Here is a 16,820-nt window from a genome sequence, read left to right on the forward strand (position 1 = left end):
CACACACACACACACACACACGAGGGTGTCTCAGTCCACGATGGGCCACACATACACAACGGAGGTCCCACAGGCCGAGTCGCCTGCCGACGTCCCTGCCGCGGGTCTGGTCAGCAGCCTATGATGCTCACGGTGTCTCGTGTGGCGGGGGCGGGGTGGGGGGCAGGCTCAAGTGCAGGTTGCGCAGCAGGGCGCAGCGACCCCAACAGGCGACCCCAGGTGGTGACCCTCGCGGCCATGTGCACACGCGCACCTGGCAGTCTCAGCTTGGGGTCACTGAGTTTCTCAGCTACGTGGGCCCAAGGGAAGAGGCAGCTCCAGAGCAGGCGTGCGAGGCGGGGCGGGGGTCCTCGCGCGGTCGCTGAGGCCGGCGGGGAGCCTGGGGCGGCGGGACGCCCGCCCGGCTGGAGGCTCTGGGCCCTCTGCGGTGAGCACCGCGGGGTCAGGAGGGGGCGTGCAGCGTCCCCTGGGGCTGCAAGGGCGGGGCTGGAAGGGGCAGAGTTGAGAGAAGATCGCAGGCGGCTGCAGCCCTCTGGAAGGGGACCAAGGAGGGGATGTGGCCCTGGCGGGAGGGGTGGCGAGGACGGACAGAACGCGACGCCTGCCCCACCTGCTGGGGCTCGGAGCAGAGCGGAGCGGGGTGCGGGGCGGCTACGCCAACCGCAGGGCTGGCGCTCTGAGCTTCCCTCCCGCGCCAGGAGTGGCTGGGACACGACTGTGAGAGCGAGGCATCCGTGGGGCCGAGGCTGCACCCCTGAGCCCCGCTCGGGCGGCAGAGCTGTCCCCTGGGGCCGGCGTCTTCCTCCTGGCGACCAGTGCTAAGGGAGGGAGTGACTGCTGAACGACTCCTGCGGAGCTCATTTACCTGATTCTAGAGAGCGCCCTGGGGAAGGAGAGCCCCAGCCTTGATTCGGAGGGCTGAGCCTTCACGTGGCTCTCTGAGCTCAGGTGGGAAGAAGGGCAGGGTATCTGGCCACGGGGCCCAGGGAGCCAGAGAGGCTGGCCCCGGGTCGGCCCTGGGGCACCGCCGACAACGCCTCTTCCCAGCTTAGAGGCCTCCCCCGAAGAGGTCAGCCCGGGGCTAACAAAAGCCTCGTCTTCTGGGAGCTCAGGCTTGAACGGAGAGCTGGCCAGCAGGCCTGGGGCGAGGAGGAATTTGAACCTGAGGCGAAGCCTCTTATCCTCTGACAGGTGGGAAGTGGGGTTCAGGGATCCAGCTACTGGCGACGCAGGGCTCTGTGTCCTGTCAGCTATCTCCCCAGAGCCAGCCGGCTGCCCGCAGAGGCTGCCTTGCCATCCCTGTCACAGCTCAGCCACCGTGTCCACGTGCTTCTGCCTGGGGTCGAGTAGGGACATCCACACCAATAATCTGTCATTTCTGGACTGGAGATATAAATGTGTTCTGAAATCCTTCAATAGCTGAAATATGACAGTGTCATAAGTTTAAGAGTTAAACTCGAGGCCAGGGAGATGGCTCAGTGGAATAAGTGCTTCCCTGGCAAGGGCAAGGGCCTGAGTTCAATCCCTCGTGAGGTGGCCCTGAGGCCCTGGGCCCCACCTGCTGAGGAAGCAGCTGTCAGAGCTCCTGGGACCTGTGTGCCCTGTAGGAACCAGTTCTCTCAGGACAGGCGGCCCGCAGGGGTCTGTGGACTGTGGACTGTGAAGTGGGCGTAGCAAGACCCACTGCATTTGTGTTTGAGACGGTGGGCAGTGCTCAGACGCATCTGCCTTAAGGGGAGGCCTGGACTTTCATATTTTTTGTGCACACAGAGTTAGTCCTGTGATCCAGGGAATGGTGGTAGGGTGGGGTGGGATGAGGGTGCTTATCAGGCACCCTAAATCTCTTACTTAGAAGAGACTTTGGAGTTGCAAAATGTCTTCCTGTCCCTCGTAGGCAGGTCATTGTTCCCTAAGAGGGTTTAATCCTGCAAGACATTTAGAAAGGAGATTTATGAAACAGAAGTTCCCAGTCTGAGCCAGGCCCCAGCCCGACATAGGAGGGTCTTTGCAAAATAGTCCCCTTCCTGGTAGCGCCTCACTCTGGAAGTAGGCCCCTGTCTTCATCTGAAATATAACAAATGGTCATACGATCATCGTGGGTTGAAGTCTTTGTTTCTCCACTTAATTCTAACTGGCAAAGTGCAGTACTCTGTACCCTGTGTTCCCCTGGAGTCCAACTCCCTGCCCACCTCCACAGACATGGAGGACGGAGGTTAGTGGGGTTCAATGTGTTGTTTCTATGAGGAACTCAGCAGTTCCCAGTGAGTGCTCCAGGCCCACAGTTATTAATTCATTTGCTCCTGTGAGCAGATTCATTCAAGGCCTGTGAGCAGCGGCTGCAGACCGCCGCTGACCAGGAGGGGGCCATGTCCTGGACAGACAAAGCGTGCCCCCCCGATTTTACTTGACCCTCAGCCATCGACAACAGTAAGAGGAATGCTTACAGCTTCCTACACATTCATATCTACTTCAGCAGAAAAAGCTTTTTCAAATGGAGATTTCCTTTCAAGAGGGGTGGCACTGGGCTGTGGAGTGCCCACAGGAAGCTGGCAGTGTTAGTGACCCCGCCCACTGTGCCCCAGCACCTACCTGCCCAGGCCGGAGGACCTGCTCCTTTCAACTGGTGCCAATCTGATAAGTGCAGGCGGTGTCTTTTCTTATTCATACGTTTCTGGCTACTGGTGAGAGAGAATGTGGCATCTTTCCTCAGGCGCCCGCTGGTTTCCTGCCTGGCGCCGGCATGCCATGGGTCTTGTCACTGGGAGGCTGGCCAGAGGCCTACACCTGGCCCCTGACTGTCTGGATTCATCCTCTGTCCGCCATCAGGAGTGTGAGTTGGAGGAAAGCCCTGCAGTATGGAACAGTGAGTTTATTACCAGTTTGGTCTAATCGTACAGAGACACTCCGAGCTGGAGTGGGCAGAACAGCGCGGCCAGAGAAATGCTGAAAATCTGCTTCTGTGGAAACTTCCTCCTCGCAGGGCCAGGGTGGCAGTGTCATCCAGAAGACGAGGAAATGGCCCAGGTTGGAGAGTCGCGCCTTCAGAGGTTGCTGCCCAGGTCTCACTGCGTTTGGGGAAGGCACCTGTGTGATGAACACACTGTCGCACCGCCCCTTCCTGGACTGTGGACGGCAGGCGCTCCCAGCTCCCTCCCAGCTCCCAGACAGGGTCTAGGGGTCCATCCTTCGCTTTTTGTTAAAGCTCAGACTAATGTAGCAGAGTAACAGCACTGCTTTTCTCATGGTCAGGGCTTGTGCATGCTAAGCACAGGCTGCCCCTGAGTTCACCACAGCCCAAGGAAGGGTATCAGGACATCTGAGAGGCCACACCAGCACCCAGGTGTCCTGTTCGTCCCTGCAGGAAAGTGATCAGTGGTCCTCGAGGGCCCAGGAGGGTTCAACCTTGCTAGGCAGGTAGTTAGACATCAGCAGGCCTGAGGGGCCCAAAGCAGCAGGTGTTGCCAGTTGAGAAGGAAAAAGGTCACTGGGTCATACACCTATTATCACTCCTTCGCTCTCAGACCAGAGTGAGGCCCCAGAGCATGGTGACGTTCACGGTCACACAGGGCGCGGTCAGTCCACCAGGCCATCTAAGTCCAGAGTGAGGCATGCAGCTGTCCTGGCTGCAGAGCTCCCAGCCAGTGATCCCTGCAAAGGAGGTGCTCTTTCCAGACCCTCCTGCCTTTGGCCAGGATCTGGCTGAAACTAAGAACTTACCTTGGTGAGCTTCTTACACGAGAAAAGCCCCCGAAGAATCACTGACCATTTACAGAGGACAGGAAGTTTCTCTGCAACTCTGAGGTGACTTAAGGAAAAATGTACCACAACACCATAATCACCCACTTCCCTGAGCCCAGAGCTGCTCCTATGCACACAAAGCACTGTCCCCACGCAAGCTTGTGGCAGTACTCAAGGCCCTGGCTGCTCCCGCGCTGCTTACTGTAGGGTCCACCTAGACCTCTGCGAGTCGGTGTCTTGACCCGATTCCTTCATCAAAGGTGCAAGGAACCCAGGCCAAGCATGGCTGCACCGGGACACTCTCTTCCTGGAAGTCTGCCAGGCATCACCTGGCCCTAGGTCCTCACCATGCTGGTGCTGGGGGCTGAGAGCCCTGAGGGTGCGTGTGGGTGAGAATGAGGCTGTCCTCTTCCTCGGAGGCCTGCTATTGGCTGGCCTGGGGTCCCTCTGCATAGATAGCGAGACCTCAGGTGCAGAGCAGCAGCCTTCAGCACCGCCATGACCCGGAGCTTGACAGCCTCCTGTCTGCTCCTCCTCCTCCTGGCTGGCCTCGTGCAGCCAGGCCCTGAGCCCCAGAAGGTGGGTGAGCTTCAGCAGGAGGCTACTGGGTGTGGGAGCGGCTGCCCTGCCCCCTTCCCGCCGGGTTCCAACCTCTGCTTTCTTTCTCTTTGTGTCACCTGTCAGGGTCCCTGGAGGGTCCCACAGTGGAGATGGGGAGCTGACTTGCCCCTCCCAGGGGACCTGTGGCAGGTTTCTTTCCCCCCATCACAGAAAAATGTTCTCAGGGTGATGAGTAAGAGGCTTATTAGGTAGTTGAAAAGCCCTCATGGAGAACAGTGTGACGGGGCGGGCCTGTGTCCTCCGTGTATTTGTGGGGGTGGGGTGGAGCCCACAACACTAGCTACTGTGGAAGGAGGGGCTCCATATACAAATGACGGGGGAAGGGTGATGGCTGTTCACCCAGACAACCACCACAAGTGATAGCTCGGTGGCCCACCTGCAGGGCAGAACGGTTCCCAGAGAAGGAGGGGTTGGCCCAGGTCACTGTGTCTTCGGGGACCTCAGGAAGTTTTGGCCAGTTTCTGCAACCTGTAGTTTGCATTAAAAGTACACTTTTTCTGGTCTCCTTTCTAGCTAGCTTGTCTTTCCAGTCCCGCCTTGCTTGGGGCCCCTAAGCCTTTTTCCTCTTCCCTCCCATCCTGCCCCCCATCAGCAAGCACCCCTAGGCTGAGGTCTTCTTCCCATGCCCCTCCCCTCCTTCACACTCACAGAGGCCCGACAGCCCCTGCTCCCCCCACCCCAAGCATGAAGCTCTTTTCCATACACCCATGCACCTCCTTCCACCAGGAAAACAGGAAGAGACTTGGCAGGCTTTTGCTCAGAAATCCATCAGATTTTAAGTCCAAATCGTCAGTTTCATTCCTGCCTTTGAATGCTTGCACAACTCTTTTTGTCTTCTGAGTCTGAGTTTATACCTATACTATTCTCCGAGTCCTGAGAGATCACAGGAAGCCAGAAACGCCTGAGGTTCTCTTGAATGTCTTCCAGATGGACTGCTACAAAGACGTGAGAGACACCATCTTCAACTACGAGGCCATGACCCTCAGCGGGAAGGAGCGCATCCAGTTCTCACGGTTCGTGGGCAAGCTCGTCCTCTTCGTCAACGTGGCCACCTACTGCGGCCTGACCGCCCAGTACCCGGGTAAGACTCGCACTGAGGCTGAGATTTCCAGCTGGCTACTCCCTGACCTGCACCTGGAGTTCCATTCTAACTTAACAGCTGCCACAGTACACACTTAGAGGAGGGCCCTCATTCACTGAGTCAGGTCAGCAAATGCAGAGCTCGGCCCAGGCCAAGGCAGCCTGGCTTGCAGCACAGCGGGTGGCGCCGCATGCTGGTGCATCAGTCCTTCTTCCTGCTTCCCCAGTGTATAGCACACTGTAAATATGACTTACTCTCATTTTGAATGAGTACTTTTTAGTTCAGTCCATTTCCTCATTTTTGAAGACTGAGTCATGCTCATTGGCCCTCACTTCATCTTACCGTCTAAGGAGAGGCTGCTGCAGGTTTGCAGATCACTTCAGGTGGGTGTGCCTGCAGGTGGCTCTGTGCCCACGCCCACATCCCCTGCTCCAGAAAAGCGAGGGCCAATGGACCACACCAACAACCAGGGAATGTCGAGTGGTGGGCCGGCCTGGCTTTGCCCATGGAGGCAGGAGACGGCCAGAGCCTCTCTGTCATGGAACTGGGCATCCCCATCCCCCACCCACTCTGATGTGCTGCCCAAATGGGAGGCTGAAGCCAGGACCCTGGTGAGCGCAGGTCCAGACCACTGGCGACGCACGGCAGTGTGCAGGCTTCTGTCCTCGGCGGCGTGAGCTACCCGGCCTTTCTGCACACAGAGCAGGGTCTCTAAGCCAAGATATCCCCTGTGCTTCTCTCACTGCAGAGCTGAACGTGCTCCAGGAGGAGCTGAAGCCCTCTGGCCTGGTGGTGCTGGGCTTCCCTTGCAACCAGTTTGGAAAGCAGGAACCGGGGGAAAACAGCGAGATCCTGCCGGGGCTCAAGTGAGTACTCCCGAGTGCTATTCCGTCCCCAAAATCCATGGCCATGGGCCGAGGGGCCCTGGCCTGCCTTGGTGGAAGCCTTCTGTGTCCAGGGCTGCTGTGCCCTGGCTGGCTGGCCTGGAGGACCAGGAGGGCTGAGGACAACGACACCTGGACGGGCACAAGGAGAGGGCAGGCGGTAGGGGTAAAGGCATGAGTGGGGCAAGGGTCACAGAAGCCAGGACTCTCCCTGCCCCACCCCCACACTGTCCCCAGCTCTCCCCTGCCACCTGGGGGCCTCTGCCAATGGGCACTTGTTGCAGGCATGTCCGGCCAGGAGGAGGATTTGTCCCTAATTTCCAGCTTTTTGAGAAAGGGGATGTGAATGGTGAAAAAGAACAGAAAATCTTCACCTTCTTGAAGGTGAGTGACTCCCTTGAGGCATAAGCCTCCCTCTTTTCCAGAATGTTCTTAGCACAGAGCTGGGGCAGGGGTGGGGGTGGGGGTGGCTAGGGACGGACTTCTTGGGGTGGCACCAGGTGGAGCTTTGGGGAGGAAAGCTGTAGCTCAGCACAGGCCTTGGGTTCCATTTCTGTGTCCCTGGGCTTGGCTGAGTGGTAGAGACAGCGTGGTGTGACAGCTTTCTGGACAGCCCTCTAATCCACTCACCAGGGTGTCAAGGAGTTCTCAGCCGTAAGGCAGGCTGAGTCATGACACACAGGAGCGAGGCAGGGTTTGCGCCCTGGAGGACAGCACTGTCAGGATAGCTGTGGGCAGCCCAGCAGGGACAACTGGTGTGGTGGGCACCTCCTGACTTGTAGACAGAGAAAGCCTGGGCTGAGAAGACCACACAGTCACCAGAGGGAGCTGTTCCTGGGGGCAGGGCTGTGGACTGAGACCAGGCCATGCTAAGGGTTGCTAATATCTGCACTAACCTGAAGAAAAAAGAACCTGTGGAGAGGATCTCCTAAACAAACTCATCCGTTACTCAAGGATTATGTGTGGCTTGTTCTTTACAATAAGGATGCTTTTGAAATGGAGTGATGAAATGATGGTGTTTAATATTTTTCTTACTGGCCACAACTGATACAGAACTGAGCCTGGCTCATCCAGCCCTCAGGCCAGGGCAGCACCTTCTATGAAAGCCGTTCACTTTGCAGACACCGAGGGGCTGCAGGGTGACCCTCTTACCACTGTGGGACCTGGTGTGAGGGTGCCTGAGAGGATGGGCGGGGACTGCAAGGTATCCATGGAGCTAACTAGGTACAGGAGGCAGGGGGTTGTCCTGGGTCACCTGCGACAGCAGTCATTTCTTTCTCTTCTGCTTCAGCGCTCCTGTCCTCACCCCTCTGAGCTTTTGGGCTCCTCCAGACGCATCTCCTGGGACCCCATCAGAGTGCATGACATCCGCTGGAACTTTGAGAAGTTCCTGGTGGGGCCAGACGGAGTCCCTGTCATGCGCTGGCTCCACCATACCCCAGTTAGTGTGGTGAGGTCGGATGTCCTCACCTACCTGAGGCAGCTCCAAAAGAAACAGGGAGGCTGAGGTGGGCGGAAGGTGTCTGCTCCCCGAGGAAGCCCTGGCCCAGGAAGCTGCCTTCTCGCCAACTGTCTGCTGAACGCCCCCTCGCGCCCGCCCAAGCTCCCACCCTGTGCCGCAGAGTGCAGGTCGAAGGCCACTGCCACTTCTGCCTGAGAGTGTGGGTGAGGGGTGAGGGCCGGAGGCCCCGGTGCCCCCGTGCCCAGGGCCTCTCCCAACCGTCCCAGGCCGCCCCTCCAGAGGCCGCTCCCTCCTCGCAGCCCCTGCCGGCTTCCTGCTCCTCAGCCCGGAGCAACGCTCCTTGTCGTCTCCGAGGTCCCCGGAGCAGCTTTCGCTCAGCGTCACCCTCGGGACGCCCTGGTGAGGAAGCGCTGCCCAGCAGGGCAGCTCGGCTCTCGGCCTCCAGAAGCGTGTCGCCTTGCCTGCTCTCCTGCCTTCTGGAGGGCAAGACCTCTCCCCAAGCCCCAATAAAGTGTCTCCCGCAGCACTCGAGCTTCTTGGATGCGTTTTCGTCCCAGGTCAGTTGCCGGTCTCTAGCTTGCCCCGCCGGGCTCTCCGCGTGTGACCCCGCGGGGCCCCGTGGTCCAGGCGCCGCCCTGCCCATCCACCCTTCCCGGAGCCCAGCGCAGCTCCCCGCGCCCTCAGGGCGCGCATCCCCGCTCGCGTCCTCGCCGCGCCCCACTTCACTCAGGGTGAGCTTGTAACTCCGGTGCGCAAGTGGGACAGCCCCGCCACCAGAGTGACCCTGAGAGGCGCCTTCTAGGAGCCCAGCTGACACGGGCAGGAAAGGCCCCCGGAGTGGTGGTGAGGCTGGCACCGGGTGCACAGCCCGCTCGGGTGAGGGGTGTGTGCGGGGGTGCCCTGTGAGGGGCAGAGGGCTGGGGGGGACGGGCAGATTCAAGGCCCAGAGCAGCCCGGTGGTTGGGAGAGAGCCCCTGGGGTCCTGCAGAGACACTCAGGGCGCAGAGCGTTCCAAGCCAGTCCCCAGACTTCCCTGTAGGACGGGCTTCCAAGCATTCTCCCAGGCCCGGGCGTCCTCCGTGCCAGTCTTGGCGCTGATGCGCAGTGGGCCCAAGCCAGAGGCCCTTGCCAGGGACAGCTGGCCTGAAGCAAGGGAACGCGGAAGCCGGCCGGTCTGGGGACCCTGAGACTTGGAGGAGTGCCACCTTACTAGGGCTGAGCAGGGCCTTCCTGCTTGCTAGCAGCAGTGCCAAGGGCGCTCCGGGCCTGAGTCCACCGCCCCACAGGAGGCTGAATTTCACACTCCTAAACCTGGAGGTGAGGCTGAAGCAGGAAAAGCAGAGTTCACTGAGGGGCTCCCGGTGGAGCTGGGGAGCGATGGAGCGCCGGGAGGGTGGGATGAGCGGGAGGGTGGGATGAGCGACGGCTTCTGGGGGCCTGAGCCAGAACACAGCAAGCCGCTGGAGCACGAGAGCCTGGAAACCAGGCGGCTGCAGCAGAGTCATCGCGCGGTGGGCCAGTAAGCACGGGCTCAGCAGAGCCCCAGGACACCCGGCTGACACCCGCAGAGGACTGGGGCGAGAGGCAGCCTTTGTTCACATAGCTTAATACTCCTAACAAAAATTTCCAAAACTTTGATTTTTTTTTTTTTTTTTTTGTATTTTAGGGAAGGGTCTACAAGGTGCTCAGGGTCTCAATACTAGATCGGACTTGTAGTGATCCGCCTCTTTATAGCCTCCTAAGAGCTGGGATTACAGGCGCGCCCAGTCTCACTTGCGTCTTAGCTGCCCCAAGGGTGAGGGCGCCACGGCAGGCCCGGAGATAGAACCCCGAGCCCCTGAGCCTGCTTACAGGTGCTTTAATCCGCTGAGCTATTTGGCTGGTCCTCAAAAATTTGATCTTATCTGTAAATATTCATAGAAAAAAAGCCTCAAATGAGACAGTAACAGTGTCAGACAACTGTGAAAAATGATCTCTTCAGAAGGGAGGTTTCAGCAATGTTTCAAATGCCTGGCTTTTTTCTCTGTCTTTTGATTTTTTCTTTGAGACATGGTCTGCTATGCAGTTCAGGCTAACCTCGAACTCAGCGCTTCTCCTGCCTCAGTCTCCCCAGTCCTGGACGACAGGAGAGCACCACTGCGCCGGTCGGTTCTGTGTTTTTCCCGCATTTAACTTATCCTCGCAGTGTCTGCATCCTTTTCAGTTTATTCTTTCTTCTGTTCGTGATTGGTACTCTGGGATGCGAGGGCGTCCGACAGCACTGTGCTCCCGGGTGCCTGCAGGCCGAGCCAGCCCGAGGACCCCACGCTGGGCGCCCGCGGCTGAGCCCGCGCGACTGCTGCAGCTCTGGGATGTCAGCGCGGAGAGTCCGAGGACCTGAAAGCACAGGTTCCGTTCAGGCCGGCTGCTCCCTCCTGGGAATTTCTCTCAAGAGGTAGAGTCCTCCCCCACGGTAACCCACTTGCACCACAGAGACCCACACGCACCGGTCTCCTAGCAGGCAGCTCCGTCCCCGCAGTGAAGGAAGGGGCAGGAAGGAGGAGGTGCTCACTTAGTGGAGTACTACTCTGCTGTAAACAAGGATGGAAGCACCACACAGCTCCTTTCATACGAGAACTCAAATTAAAAAGCAAATTCAGACAGAAAAGCAGGGATAACAGGATGTAGGAAGCAGGGTCTCCGCAGGTGGGGCAGGGACCAGAGACTCCAGGGGGCACCGGAGCAGACGCAGAAGGGGCCCTTGTAATCAAGTGCCCAGCCCACTTTACTGGGAGGTTCTTTAAAACAATCCAAGGAGAATGACCCCAACAGGACACGAGCTCCTGCAGGTAATAGAGAAAACTTTCCATTTCATTTTACCAGCGTACCTCTTCCTAACACCAAACCAGGCACAGACCATGTGAGACAGGGAGCCATAGGCCAGCTTCACTTGTGAACAAAAGCTCAGAATTCCCTCAGGAGAAAACAGCCAGGCAACTCACTTGATCCGGCAGTGTTTACAGGCTGTAACATGCTTTGTTTAGACAAAAATGCGAGGTAAATTTAACATTACAAAAAGTTGTTAGGATTTAGCACATTAAGAAATTAGATGGCAATGGAATACCCATCTGTGATAAAACTAAACAGAAAAAAGGGATATAAGTGAAGGACCATTTTGTATCTGTATATACAAAATAGGAGAGATATACAGCTACTTTCTCTTAATTCAGTGAGAAGAAAGATTTGTACTAGCAGTGTTTGGACAGGATATCATGCCTGCATCTTATACTCTGAATAACTACTATGAAGACAACAATATGTAATGTATTAATTATTGTAACTGTCCTACTAACCTGTTTTGAAACTGTCTCATTGCTATTTGTTTCTCAATAAAATTTAAAAAGGCAGCCTGAACCAGCTCCCTAAATTTCTTGTAGCTAAATAATGATTAATATTTTCTGTAATTTACTGTAGCATACACAAATTAAAAATATTTTAAGAAACAACAACAACAAAAAGAGAAATTGGAAGAAAAAATTATGTCCACCTCACTATTGGCAGAAAAACCACTTGATAAATTTCATAGTCCACTCATGATACAACTCTTTAATAATATAGAAATAGCAGGAAATGCTCATGCCTGGAATTTTAAGACACAAAAACGTCCACAGAAAACATTTGGTTGCCACTTGCATGCCTTACCAGACAAGAGGAAATTTTAAACTATGACTTTAAAAGAAGAATCAACTAAACAAACTTCGCCCCTACTCCTGTATAAATATTAAACAAATAAAAAAAAATTATTATCATTAGGGAAAGCCCCTTAACACATGTCTTAAAGACCATAAAACTTACAAAAGTAATTATGTGCAATACAAAAAAACCTAGACATCACAGAAAATGAAATATTGTATTTCAATAAAAATCACAAAATAAATGACATGGTTTCAGTCATAGAAACTACAAATATCATACTGAATAATCTACATATATAAGTAGTAATGCTGGGCTGGGGAGATGGCTCAGTGGAATAAGCGCTTCCCTGGCAAGCGCAAGGCCCGAGTTCAATCCCCCGTTCCACCAAAAAAAAAAAAAAAAAAAAAAAAAAAGTAGTAATGCTAATAAAAAAGAGCATGATATATAATTTTTATCTCAGGATGAAAGAGGCATAAAATGGGGTGGAGCTGTGATTTATTTATCCATACTATTGCACATGGACATCTGGGTGGCTCAAAGTTGGGGTTATTATGCATAGGACTACCAGGGACAGTTTATACAGTGTGTGTGTGTGTGTGTGTGTGTGTGTACCTATACAAATTTAAATTTTTGTTGTCATTATTCTGGGTGTGGAAGCCTATGTCTTGGAACTGGCTACATCCCCAACCCTTTCTTAATTTTTGTTTTTTAATTTTAAGGCAGTGTCTTCTCTTGCCTCAGTCTACTCTAGTGCTCAGATGTCAAGTGTGAGCCACCACTCCCAGCTGGACTGGGTATTAAGGAAAAACAGATAAGAAAAATAGATAGAAAGTAATTGATAAGACATTAGAAACGATGCACAATTTAAAAAACCCAAGATGATAGGTATTCAACAGAGGTTGAATTGTATTGTACATTGCTGTGTTCAGTGTAGTTGCTGAGATTACAGATATAAGCATATAAAATCGGTCGAAGTAAAAATGTTAAGCATTAACTGCTACCTTAAAAAAACTGAAATTAGTAGTACAATCAACTTAGGTACCCTTTTTATATATTTATGTGACACTTTCCCTTCCCTTTTTTTTTTTTTTTGCTGTCATTCCTCCTTTCCCTCACCTCAACTGTGCATTCCTTACATCCAGTTTCTTTCCCTTTTACTATATCTATTGTATCTTTCAAACTATCCCAAATTCCCACCAACTAAGGAATGGATGAAAAAGATGTATTTTTATACAACGGAGTATTACTCATCTATGGAGAGAGATAAACGTGAGGCTTTCATGGGTAAGCGGACGCAGCTAGAGGTGACACAAGTGGAATGAATCAGGCCCACGTGTGTACACATCGTATTGTCTCCCTAGTGTAAGAACCTGAAAGAATAATCATGTGTTCTTGATGCTTTTGTAAATGGGATTATTTTCTTAATTTCTTTTTTTAATTTGTTGTTAGGGAAAAAAATGCAAGTGATATTTTAGTGGATTCTGTATTTTGTAAGTTTGCTGAATTTATCCTAAAAACTTTATGGTGGACACCTTATTTTATATATAGGATCATGTTAACAAATAGCAACAATTCAATTGTCCCCTTTGCAGTGTGTTGTCTGTCCTTTTCCTTGCCTGACTTCTCTGGCTACAGTTCCCAGCACCATATGGAATACAGATGGTATGAGTGGGCCTACTCCCTGTTTTCAGGAGGAAGGGTGTTCAGATTTTCACCTGGCCTTTATCATAGTGAGTCTTTTTCCTTCGAAACCATCAACAGAGTTTTGTCACCAACCTTGTCAAATTCTTTTTTGAATCTAATCATTTGATTTTTTATCCTTTTTTTCCTTTTTTCTATTAATGTATCATGTTTATTGATTTCATATGTTCAACTGTCCTTGTATCCCAGACACAAATCCCATTTGATTGGAGTGAACGTTCCTTCCATTGTACCACTGAGTGGTTTGCTAGTGTTTTGGAAGGCAGCTAGGCTCACCACTATACCACCAACGCTTTGCTAGTGTTTTGTTAAAGGTTTTTGTGCTTAGATTCGCGAGATGTTAGCCTATAGTTTTCTTTTGTTTTTTTCTTGTGGAGTCTCTGTCTAAATCCGGTTATCAGAACAATAGTTTCCTTTGTAAAACATGTTTCTTGGCACACGGGATGGGGAGACAAAGCACACGGCCTCTGTAGCCAGGAGTAGCCCACAGGTCTACCTTAAGCTGATCTCGCCTGTTCTTTTCTCTTTCCTGTTTCTGGTCACTCACTATGGATACAAGTCAATTAAGAGCTATTCAAAAGGCTATGATGAACTCAATCACTGGATAGATTATATCCTAGTAGGCAAGTGGAGGCACCCCTGGGGGCTCACCCTGCTCAGGCAGCTGGTTGGAGTTGCCAGGGGGCTCTACCCTCTTCTAAGGTGTCATAATGGACTAAGGGTATGAGGAGTTCTAAGGGGAAAAAGTAAGAAAAAAGGCATTGGTGCTACTTTGGCCAAAGACATCCGATTTGCAGTGCTTAAATCTTCCAAGAGATGCCTTGAAAACTCAGTATGTCTGCATCCTGGATGGGAAGCCATGTGAAGGATCACAGGCCTCATCTTCTCTCTCCATAGGCCCTCAAAATGCCACAGAAAACACTACACACCCCAGCCACCTTGCCATTAGACGCCATCCTTAAAAACTGAAAACAGTTTGACCTTGAAAGAGTCATGGGAGGTTACAGTATATGGAGGGGTCTAAAGAAAGGCATTCGCACCAATTGCCACTTGGCAGAGGGTTCCGTTAAACCTCACAAAGAACACTTCTGGGACTCAGCGTGTTTGCACTCTTCCTTGGGGGAATACCTTCTGAAGAACAACAGATTTAGTCTTCTCTCTCTTCTTAAACCCCACACAATACACTTTTTTCTTTTTTTTGGTTTATTAGTTTATTTCTTTATATCATTGAATAACAGTCAATGATATATAAATATATGTTTGTTAAAATTTAAGTGTTTAATCAATCAACATTTTTATTTATTTTTTTATTAATTTTATTGAGAAACAAATAACAATGAGACAGTTTCAAAACCGATTAGTAGGACAGTTTCAATAATTAATACTTTGCATATTGTTGTCTTCATGGTGGTTATTCATAGTACAAGATGCAGACATGATATCCTGTCCAAACACTATTAGTACAAATCTTTCTTCTCACTGAATTAAGAGAAAATAATGGCATATCTCTCCTATTTTGTATATAAGATTCAAAATGGTCCTTCATTTATATTCCCTTTTTTTGTTTAGTTTTATCAGAGATGGGTATTCCATTGCCATTTAAATATTGTAGGTGTGTGAATTCAGCAAAATAATACAATATGACCCAGTAGTCCATAATAGTAGTTATGGGTTATCTGTAGGACTGGCAATGTCAGAAGTTGTTGACTTCAGTCTTTTACAGCTCAGCATATTAATATGTCTTTACTTTTCATACCTCATTTTTGTAGTTTCTGCTGGATATTTAGGATCAAGATAAAGCAAGACCTATATAACAAGAAATGTAACTTTTGTTTCTGACAAGGCCAGTCAAATCTCCTCAGGATTTATCCTGAAACCTCGTACTGCATTTTGTACATCCTTTGTCAGTGTCAGCCATGTGGATGAGTCACAGCCATTGCTTGACCAATTTGCTCTCTGGGAAAGCCCGAGAGAATGTTTTCTCTCCATGTGACTCTCCTTAGGCACACTCTGCATCGTCAATCACTTTCCTCTGTGGCCCCATAATCTCCTTGATCAGAAAATTTGGGACACAACTGAGTTACAGGATGTTACAGCACAGGTTCTTTTATATCCTGAGTCCTCACTGATCTTGAAAGGCTGGGGCCAAAATGTTGGCTGTCCTTGCAGCCCTTCTTTTTCTCTAATTTTTGGCCTGCAAACTTAAGTTGTTAATGCTCCAGAAAAGAAGCTTAATGATATCATTACCCTATAACATAGGCAGTTGAGCTTACCCTCACTATCTGTCTGAATAGCAAACATCTTAGACATAGAATGGAACATATATTTTCCATCAAGTATTGATATGCTAAACTTTAAATCTCTACAGAATGTGAAGAAAAAAGAAAAATAAATAAAAAATATTTTAGAAAAATAGGAATAATTACATATTTTTGCACAGAAATTTAGAAATCTAACCATATACAGCATTGTAGCAAGACAGTCCTATGACTTTTTTTTCTTGTCTTATTTTGAAAGTATAGCAGTAATTGGTATGACATGACAAGCAGTACATATTTAGAAGACCAGAATGACAGGCATTCCAAGCATGACCCTAGTATTACACATTGCTATCTTCAGTGCAGTTGCTTAGTTCACAGGTATCAGCATATATAGCTAGTCAGGGTGACAATCGTACCAATTAACTGCTAGTTTCAAAAACCTGTTGAAGATTCTCAGGATCATTGCCTTAACCATCTTATGTATATAAATGTATGGTTTTGCCCGTCATGTTTCCTAACTTTTCTCCTTACCCTCTCTTCATTGTTTAATCCTTAAGTTCTCACTTTCCTTTTAATTGTATTGTACCTTTCTATTTTTATTTCTTCTTTTGCATTCTTACACTAGGGAGACTATATGATATTTATACATGTGGGTTTGGTTTATTTCACTTGAGTATATCTTCAAGTGACATCCACTTAAATATAAAAGGCCTCAAGTTTATCATTCTTTATAGCTGAGTAATACTCCCCTGTATAAAAATACCACATCTTTTTTATCCATTCCTCAGGTGACGGGCATTTTGGTTGTTTCCAAGATTTGTCTATCACAAATTGTGCTGCTATAAACATAGGCACACATATATCACTATGATATGATGTTTTCAGTTCCTCTGGGAAAATTCCCAGTAGAGGGATAGGTGGTTTGAATGGGATTTCCAGTCCCAATATTTTAAGGAGTCTTCACACTGATTTCCATAATGGTTGCACCAGTCTACACTCCCACCAGCAGTGGAGAAGGGTTCCTTATTCCCTACAGCCTCTCCAACATTCGTTGTTGGTTGATTTCTTTATGATAGCCATTCTTTCTGGGGTGAGATGGTATCTCAGTGTTGTTTTAATTTGCATTTCATACATAGCTAGTGATGTGGAGCATTTTTTCATATATTTATTTGCTTCTTTAATTTCATCCTCTGAGAAGTGTTCATCTTGAATGTCCATTTCTAGATTGGGTCTTTAAATTTTGGGGCCCTAATGTTTTTTAGTTCTTTATAAATTCTTGAGAGCAGTCTGAGAGCTTATTAAGATTTTTGCCAAATTTGTGGGTTGTCTTTTCACTTTGTTGGTAATTTCTTTTGATGTGCAAAAACTTGTCAATAAGAGGAGGTCCCAGTTGTCAA

The 16,820-nt window shown here is 50.5% G+C and overlaps 1 protein-coding gene across 1 annotated transcript; it reads left to right on the forward strand.

Annotated features, from left to right (window-relative positions):
- The first annotated feature begins 4,203 nt into the window (after positions 1–4,203).
- On the forward strand, positions 4,204–8,312 carry LOC101578730 (epididymal secretory glutathione peroxidase). Its single transcript, XM_023712111.1, has 5 exons — positions 4,204–4,317; positions 5,287–5,440; positions 6,189–6,306; positions 6,609–6,708; positions 7,616–8,312. Exons 1-5 carry the CDS (start codon positions 4,237–4,239, stop codon positions 7,829–7,831), a joined length of 669 nt encoding a protein of 222 aa, XP_023567879.1. The 5' UTR covers positions 4,204–4,236; the 3' UTR covers positions 7,832–8,312.
- Positions 8,313–16,820: the final 8,508 nt, after the last annotated feature.

This window comes from Octodon degus, unplaced genomic scaffold (assembly GCF_000260255.1).
Source record: "Octodon degus isolate 3935 unplaced genomic scaffold, OctDeg1.0 scaffold00023, whole genome shotgun sequence".
NCBI classification, from domain to species: domain Eukaryota; kingdom Metazoa; phylum Chordata; class Mammalia; order Rodentia; family Octodontidae; genus Octodon; species Octodon degus.

Coding starts and splice junctions, on each gene's coding strand:
- LOC101578730 (XM_023712111.1), top strand. CDS start 4,237: ATGACCCGGAGCTTGACAGCCTCCTGTCTGCTCCTCCTCCTCCTGGCT. Junction 4,318..5,286: donor CAGGCCCTGAGCCCCAGAAG/GTGGGTGAGCTT, acceptor AATGTCTTCCAG/ATGGACTGCTACAAAGACGT. Junction 6,307..6,608: donor GAGATCCTGCCGGGGCTCAA/GTGAGTACTCCC, acceptor CACTTGTTGCAG/GCATGTCCGGCCAGGAGGAG.